Below are 9,685 nucleotides of genomic sequence, written 5' to 3' on the forward strand. Positions count from 1 at the left end.
AATAACTGATTCTCCACCAAAAAAACCTAGACCTTTGCAAGACGTATATGAAACATGCAATTTTGTCAAGATCGAGCCTACAAGCTTTGAAGAAGCAGAAAAGCAAGAAGAATGAAAAAATGCCATAAAAGAAGAAATCAAGATAATTGAGAAGAACAACACATGGGAACTGGTAAATCGCCCTTTAAATAAAGATATCATTGGAGTCGAACGGGTATACAAGACTAAGCTCAATCCTGATAGATCTATTCAGAAGCATAAAGTAAGGCTCGTAGATAAAGGATATGCACAAATTTTTGGGATAGATCACATAGAGACATTTGAACCTGTAGCTCGCCCAGATAAAATAAAGGCGCTCATTGCACTTGCCGCACAAAAGTAATGGAAGATCTATCAACTAGACGTGAAATCTGTGTTTCTAAATAGAGAACTGGTGGAAGAATTATATGTTGATCAACCATACGGGTTCTTGAAGAAGGACATGAAGATAAGGTGCTAAGGCTAAAGAAAGCACTCTGAACTCAAGCAAGCACCGCGAGTATGCTACAATCAAATTGACAAATATTTCACTGATCATGAATTCAGAAAGAGTAAAACTGAGCCTACACTCTACATCAAGACGCAAGGTAATTCAAACACTCTCATAGTTTTTTTGCACGTGGACGATCTTATCTACACAGAAAATAATGAGACTATAATCAGAGAATTCAAAGAAGAAATGAAGCAGACATTTGAGATGACTGACTTAGAATTGATGCACTATTTTTTTGGCATTGAGGTAAACCAAAATGAAGACAAAATATTTATCTCGCAAAAAAATACACTCAAAATTTGCTACAAAAGTTCAAGATGAATAATTTCAATGTAGTATCTACTCATCTAGTTCATAATGAGAAATTACAAAAAGAAGATTCATATGGCCTAGAGAAGCAGATGCTTCACAATACAGAAGTCTTATTAGAAATCTCCTTTATCTAACTACCACAAGAGATGACATCATGTATGCAACAAGTCTACTATTAAGATTCATGCAAAATCTAAGTCAAAAGCACTATGGGGCTACAAGAAGAATCTTAAGATATCTACAAGGTACAAAGGATTATGGCATTCATCACTATAAATCTATCAAAGATCCAAAACTACTTGATATACCGATAGTGATTCAGCAGGATTAATTGACGACATGAAAAACACTTTTGGATATGCATTTATACTAGGATCAGGAGTATTCTCTTGAGCATTAAAGAAATAAAACACTGTGGCTCAATCATCTGCTGAAGCTGATTATGTTGCAGCCGCAAATGCTACTAGTCAAGTAATATGGTTAAGAAAAATATTCGAAGACATAGCAGAGCAACAAGAAGAACCAACAATTATGTTGTGCGACAGCAAGTTAGCAATAACAATGGCAAACAATCCAGTCCGTCATAGTAAGACCAAGCATATAGCTATCAAGTATCATTTTATACGAAAAGTTATATTGGAGAAAAAGATAAAAATCGAGTAATGCAACACAGATGAGCAACTGATAGACATTTTCACTAAGGCACTACCAAGATCAAAGTTCGAACTATTTCGAGAGATGCTTGGAATTACACAAATGTACATCAAGAAAGAGTATTAATGATGCTACATATTTGTAGAACTTTTTAGAATTTTCATGATCTTGTTTCATAAAAATAAATATCTAGTATTATGATGGAGAAGTCTAGAAGTTAATTAAATAAATCAAATATTAAAAATATCTAAGAATAGTATTTAAAAATATCTAGGTTGATATCTAGAAATATCTAAGATTTGGAATTATATCTAGAATCAACTTATGGAGCCTATATAAATAGATGATCATAGAGTACATTGTAACTAACTAATAAATAAATCAAACTCTACTAGCTATTATACTCTCTCCTTAGCTTAACCCATCAATAATATAACTATCAAAATTCTCAAACCATTTATCCAAACTACTTAATCATCAAAACTATCCTTGCTACAATATTTAAGTCCATAATACACTAAACCAATGTCAAACTATATCATAAAAGTAGAAAGTATTTTTTTTTTAATAGAAAATGGAGACTATTGTTTTTACAATAGAAAAAATAAAGAAATTACGTGCAACACAGATTTTTCTCTTTTTTAGTCTTAAATTTATATTATTATTTTTTTTAATCATTTTTATTAGTTTTTATATTTTCTTTCTAGTATTAATTTTATTTTTTATATTTATCTATATTTCATTATTTAGTTTTTCATTTTTATTATTTTTTTTAATTATTTTATTTTATTTATTATAATTTTTTTTATAATTTTATTTATTTTTTAATTAATATTTATACTTTTTTTTATTTATATTAATATTTCTTTTTATTTATTTTTATTTATAATATTTTTATATATATTATTTTTATTTTCATTATTTTAATTTTTTTAAATTTTTTTATATTATATAATTTTTTATATATTTTATTTTATTTTAGTAGATTTTTTTATTTTATAGATAGTTTTATATTATTTTAATTTATTAATTTTATATAATTAATTTATTTTTTTATAATATTATCATTTTTATATTTATATTATTTTATTTATTTTTATATATTTTTATTTTTTTCATTATATTTATATTATTTTTTATTTATTATTAGTTTTAATTTATTTAAATTTTTATTTTATTTTCTAATTTAATTTTATTTATATTTCATTTATTTAAATTTTCATTTATTTTATTTTAATTTTATTATATATATTTAATATTTTTATTTATTTCTTTTTAATTTTTTTTTTTTTAGATTTTTTTTATTTTATTTAATTTATTATTATCATTAATATTATATTTTTTTATTATATTTTTAATTATTTATTTATTATTTATTAATTTTATTTTAGTTAATTATTATTTTTTTATAATTTATTAGTTTTATTTAATTTATATTTATTTACTATATTTTTTTATTTTATACATTTATTATATTATTATACATTTATTTATTTATTTTATTTAATTATTTTATATTTTTTTTAATTTAATTCCATATTTCATTTATATTCATTTTTTAATTTTTTATTTTATTCATTATTTAGATAATTTTTATTTTATATTTTTATTATTTCATTTTTTTTATTTTTTTATATTTATTATAGATTAATATTTCTAATAGATTTTTTTATCAATTTTTTTTATATTTTTTATTTCTTTACTTTATTATTTTTATTACATATATATATATATTTATTTTTTTATAATTATTTATAGTTTTAATTTTATCTTAATTATTTCTATTTTTATCATTTATAATTTATATTATTAGTATTTTTTAGAGTACATTGTAACTAACTAATAAATAAATCAAACTCTACTAGCTATTATACTCTCTCCTTAGCTTAACCCATCAATAATATAACTATCAAAATTCTCAAACCATTTATCCAAACTACTTAATCATCAAAACTATCCTTGCTACAATATTTAAGTCCATAATACACTAAACCAATGTCAAACTATATCATAAAAGTAGAAAGTATTTTTTTTTTAATAGAAAATGGAGACTATTGTTTTTACAATAGAAAAAATAAAGAAATTACGTGCAACACAGATTTTTCTCCAAAAGTTGGTTACAATTTTAGCTTGACCTAGCTTCACTTGTCACAAAACAAATTAAAAAAAAAAAAAGATAACAAAAAAAATTTAACCTTCCATGAATGTAGCCCTTAAAAGCTGGCTGAAGTCATTCATTCATCCATTAGAGCATATATGTCACTGTAACAGTTGAAGTCAGACACAAAGGAAAAATGAGATCATGCCCCCCACCAACGTCAACTATTTCACACCATTCTCCTTATTCAATGGGAGTTTTCTACACAGACATGGGTTCTCTCTCTCTTCGCACGCTTTCATCATCAACAACTCTTTCTTCATCGCAAAAGAGAAGTAATTATTATACCAAGGAAATGCATAACCATAATAATGACAATGGAAGAGGAACAACTACTTCAAGCTTATTTCCATTTCATCATCAGTTTATGAGGGATTGCCGTTCTAGAAATTTTCAAGAACACCCCTGTAATAATAAAGATTCTGATTATGATTCCAGTGAGGATGGCAATGAAAAATTCCACAACCATGAAGAAGAAGCAGCAGCAGCAGCAACTAATAAGTTCAATGATGATGAAGAGAACCCTAATGAGGAGAAGTATTGCATGATGAGTAGTGGGAAAGAGGTAAATAGCAGTGAAAAGTCCAAAGTGTGTGCAAGAGGGCATTGGAGGCCTTCAGAAGATTCCAAGCTGAAGGAGCTTGTGGCTCTTCATGGCCCTCAGAACTGGAACCTCATTGCTCAGAATCTAGAAGGAAGATCAGGTTTGAATTTTCTACTCAAATAATAATGACTACTACTTAGCTATCTTTTGGTTCATTATTTCTTCTCTCCTGCCTTCTATTAATGTGATGAATATTTCTCCGCTTTAATTAATCTTTTGGTTCATGGTGCCTATACTCCGGTGGTTATGAAAGATATGTTAAAAAGTACTGTTAAAATTAAAATAACCGATATTTTATTATTTAATAATATTTTTCAATTTAAAAAATAAAAAATATTAGCAAAATAAAAAATATAAGTTTAATTTTAATAGTATTTGTATAATTATCGTAGCGACATAACTAGTTACTGTACACTCCATGAATTTAAATATGTTGAAATCAATTTTTAAAAAATATATATCAAATAGAGTAATTTATGATGAAATAATTTTTAAAAGTTTTTTATATATATTATTTGTGTGTTTCAGGGAAGAGTTGTAGGTTGAGATGGTTCAACCAACTAGATCCAAGAATAAAGAAGAATCCATTCAGTGAAGAGGAGGAAGAGAGGCTAATGGAAGCACATAGAGTGTATGGCAAAAAATGGGCTATGATTGCAAGGCTTTTTCCTGGCAGAACAGATAATGCTATCAAGAACCACTGGCATGTTATCATGGCCAGATACTACAGGGAGCAAAAATCCTTTCCTTCAAGGACCAATAGGAAAATCAGAAGATATAATAATAATAACCGTCAGAGCCTTCTCTTCAGTAGAAATAACATCACCACCAGTACTACTAGTGGTTATTATGGTGGTCAGTTTATTAATGGTTCAGCAACTATTACTCACATGGCTACTGCTTGTTGGAGACAACAACAAGATAATAATAATGAAGAGGACCCTAATGGCTTCTATAATCAACAACAGTTTCCTTTTGATTATTGTTTCTTCTCTGCTGGTAAGTGTTCTTTATTTCATTCATCTCATGTATCTCATGTATTATTTTAATGGTGATGCAAATAGTGGCATTGTTTTCTGAAACTTTTTCAAGGTGCTTGAAATAATGGCACTGTTTTTAAGTAGTAAGTAAATTAAAACATTTAACATAATTAATGAAGAAACTTTTAGGAATTAATATTGCACAACTGACATTAAACATAAAAAAAATGTAAATAAAAAAAATATTAAATATTTAAATTCAACAAACATAATTTTTATTTTTTAGTGAGTTTTATATTGAATTTGTTTGACAATCTACTGTATTATTGACTGAAATTGACTCTTACAGTATTCCTAGCATTACTCTATTTAATAATAAACACATTATACTTAGTGGAACTTATTACCTTCACACAGCTCCATGCTAACTTTGTTATTAGTTCATCTTTTTTTTCTTAATTTTATTTTGTTATTTTTATTTTTTATTTTTGAAGGTGCAACTAGCAATTATGATAGGTATTATTGGGATAATACTAATGACGACGGTGATGAATATCATAATCTTCGTCATACTCATCCCCAACAATATCTCTATCAAATGCAAATGCCAAAAGACCACAACTTTTACAGTTACTCATCGGGTTCCTCTTCAACAATTACAACAACACCCCATGTTTGTTTGGCCATGGAGCTATCATCGTCATCAACAACATCATCCTTTGCTCAAGACAGGAACAAGGTCCCTATTAGGGACCCCCATGATGCATCTTCTAATTATACACCACCATTTATTGACTTCCTCGGAGTAGGAGCCACATGATATGTGTATATATGCCCGTCTGAGTGTGACACAAACAACCCCCCCCCCCCCCCGCCGGCTCTTTTTTTTTCACTTTTTTATTATGTAATCGCTATTTTATTATTAATAATGAAATGTCGGTTTTTTTTTTCTTAGTCTAGATTAGAGATGGTAAAATTTTCCGAGACGCGGGGATCTTTGCGGGGACTGTCCCGAATGAGGATTCGATTGTGGGGAATTTTTTCCGTAAGGATGGGGATGGGGACAAAATTCCCCCGAAGCAGGCGCGGGGACCCGAGCGGGGATCCTCGCCCCGTCCCCGCTATTTCCCGAAATTAATGAATTCCTTAAATTATCTTTAATAGTTTATTTCTCATATATGTTTTTTAGTCATTTCTCACGCACACATATATATAGAAACCCAAAACTCCTATTCTTTATTTGCATAATCCTTTGCTCATCGTTGCGTCCTCCATTGCGTTATTTCGAAAGAAGTCACCATCGTGTCATTTAGACTTTTTGTATAAAATCTTGCAGTTTTTGTACAAGATAGATACTTGCAGCTCTATTCATATGGAAATTAATAATTAGTTAGAACTATTATGTAGATGAGGAATGGGGTCCCCGCGGGGAATGGGGCCCCGTGAAGAATGGGGCGGGGATGGAGAGCAAATCTGAGGGCGGGGATGGGGAGCAGGGAGGCATCCCCGCCCCCGCCCTACCCCATTAACATCCCTAGTCTAGATACGAAAATGAGAAATAATTTTAAAACATCTTTTGTGATATTTAATTATTTTTAAACTATAAAAAAAATAGATATTAAAATTTATTATTTTTTGTCATTATTTTATTATTAATTTAATTTTTTTAGTTTAGTAATTTAACAATATATTTAAATCTATACTTTTAAATATTGATGATTAATTGATTACCAAAAATAATAAATTCTAATAGTATTTTATCATTTCTATTTATATAAGTTTTAAGTATAAAAAACAATTTTTTCACACATTTTTATTTATTACTTTTTAATATCAAAAGAAAAAGATGTATAAGAAAGATATATAAAAAGATTATGCATATAATATTTTACTAAAAGTTTATGTACTTTGTGGCTTATTATATATAGGTAAAATAATAGGTAGATAATATGCACAACACAATAAGTGGTTATTCCATGAATGTTTTTATTTAGATATAAAAAAAAATTAATTTTTAATTTAGGTTAAAAATAAAATATTTATCATTTTGCGTATTATCGAGATATTTTTCAGGTAGGATTATTTTGCACGCTTCAGCTACAAAATTTAGGGATATATAAATGCATATTTCGTAAGCCTTCACAGTAAAATGAGGGACAAATATTACATACATATATATTTCATATAGTGTTAACGAAATATAAGTACTTTAAAATATAAATGTCACTGAATTTTTTAATTTTTGAATTCAAATAAAATATTATAATAATCACCACTAATAAATTCAAATTTTGTATTTAAGTTTGTATTTAACAAAAATTATGTTTACAAACTTATAAATTTTAAAGCAGAATGATTAATAATATTTTAAAATTTATTAAAAATTATCTTTTAATTCGTTGACATTTAAAGAATAGTTACTGAAACTTTTAATTTTAAAAGAATCCACCTAACATATTGTCTTTATTTTAAGGTAGTTGTATGTGTTGATCTCTTATGCCATCTTAATTTTTCAAAATCTCTCTCTCTCTCTCTCTCTCTCTCTCTCTCTCTCTCTCAATGAATTTTAAAAAATTATTAATCATTTCATTTTAAGTTTATAAATTTTTAAAAAATTTAATTTTTTTATTTTTGAACTAAAATATAAAATTTAGATTTTCAATTTAATAAATTTTTATATTTTATTTAGATTTAAATATTTTTATTAATATTTATATTTTAAAATGAATAGAAAATAAAAACAAGAAATACCGATATGTATGTTTATTAGCTAATATTTTGTCGCTTCCTATTCTAGCGAAATATATAAAAATAATATTTGAACATGATTCATTGCCTGCATGCTAAATACGTATAAATTATTTTTAACTCATTTTTTACTAAGACCTACTAAATAAACGTTTATCCTTAAATTTTATAGTCAAAACTTGCGAAATAACCCTACCTATGAAATTATGGCCTAATAATAGAGTATAAATCTTTTGTTTTTCATCCAAATTAAGAATTAACGAACATTTTCATTTAAATAAAAGAAAAATGCGCGATTCTATGGTTGCTTATATATATGTTTGCAGATCCAGAAGCTGTTAAAACTTTCTCGGAAGTTGCTCAATATAGGTGCGGTCCAACATCATTGAGAAGCCATTCGAGACAAATAGAAAGGAATAGTTGCTTGAGTTTTTGGTGAATGCATGTGTTGGCCTATGTGTCACTGAAATGTTACATACCTGATAATGATATAATAACCTCTACATGTGTGTGAATTTCCCTTCCTTTCTCACATGGAAAAGTACTTTAAAAAAATTCTATATTTTAATATCAATGTTTTTTTCTTCGTCTATGACCCTCGCTCTGATAAGAGGTGTGAGGTGGCAGGGGTTGTTTTGATTTTGATTTTTTTTATATGACTGTCATTGGGTGAAATTCTCAAATATGAGTGTTGTGATTTTCGAAATACCTGAGGTTGAAAAGATTGAGAACGAGGGGCAAAAGCAAAATTGTGATGACACAAAATAAGAGGGCTGAATCATAATTTTCTTTTAATTTCGAAAACACAGCTTGATTGTGGCGAATTATACCTTTATAAATTTTTTAAAGGAAAAATAAGCCAATTGGCATATTGCTTTTGAATTATAATTAAAAATATAGAAAGATAATTCGCACTAGGGGTGTAATTGATTTGATTTGGTTTAATTTTAGACCAAAAATCAATCGAACTGACCTGTTCGATTCTTTCACAATATCAATCATTTGGTTTGTTGTTGCAAGACAACTGAATCGAATCGAATCAAATTAACAGCGGTTTAATTCGATCGATTTTTTTAATTTTTTAAATGCTGATAATCAGAATTTCAATCACCATAAAACAAAGTTTAGAACGGTCAATAAACTAAAATAATAAGAGTACGTTACATCTAAATTCAATATAATTTCAACTTGTCCTAATAATTACACATAAAAACAAAGACAATTAAAAATGTCTAACAAAGAACAAAAATAAATACACTTTAAAACTAAATAAAAAATAAAATAGCCACCATACTTAATCTAAATCCATACCAGATTCATCATCATCTTCTCCAGTTGGTGCAATTTCTTCAAAAACAAAACAAAGAAATCAATATAGATTATAAATTATAAATATAAACTATGAAAGGAACTTCAAATTTTTTTTTTGCATACCTAATTCAAATTTCTCAAACTTCTCAATAAGCTCCTTGTAAGACCCGAAAAATTATAAAAAGATTAATTGGATAATTAATCATTAAATTGAAATAGTTAAAACGCGTTCGGACGGAGTTAAAAATCAAGACTTAGAAATTTAAAAATTTAACTATGATAATTGGATTTAGTGAATTTTTTCGAGTGGAGAAATGTAATTTTATGCGAAAAAATGTGTAGAAACACGTATCGGTAAATTAATCGGCAATACTGACTTAAGTTTG

At 27.1% G+C, this 9,685-nt stretch overlaps 1 protein-coding gene across 1 annotated transcript; it reads left to right on the forward strand.

Moving 5' to 3' along the window:
* The first annotated feature begins 3,678 nt into the window (after nt 1–3,678).
* LOC148548543 (uncharacterized) lies at nt 3,679–6,093 on the forward strand. Its single transcript, XM_088497349.1, has 3 exons — nt 3,679–4,360; nt 4,789–5,259; nt 5,735–6,093. Exons 1-3 carry the CDS (start codon nt 3,793–3,795, stop codon nt 6,058–6,060), a joined length of 1,365 nt encoding a protein of 454 aa, XP_088353475.1. The 5' UTR covers nt 3,679–3,792; the 3' UTR covers nt 6,061–6,093.
* The last annotated feature ends 3,592 nt before the right edge of the window (nt 6,094–9,685 follow it).

This window comes from Arachis ipaensis, chromosome B8, assembly GCF_059453495.1.
Source record: "Arachis ipaensis isolate K30076 ecotype BB chromosome B8, ASM5945349v1, whole genome shotgun sequence".
NCBI lineage: Eukaryota > Viridiplantae > Streptophyta > Magnoliopsida > Fabales > Fabaceae > Arachis > Arachis ipaensis.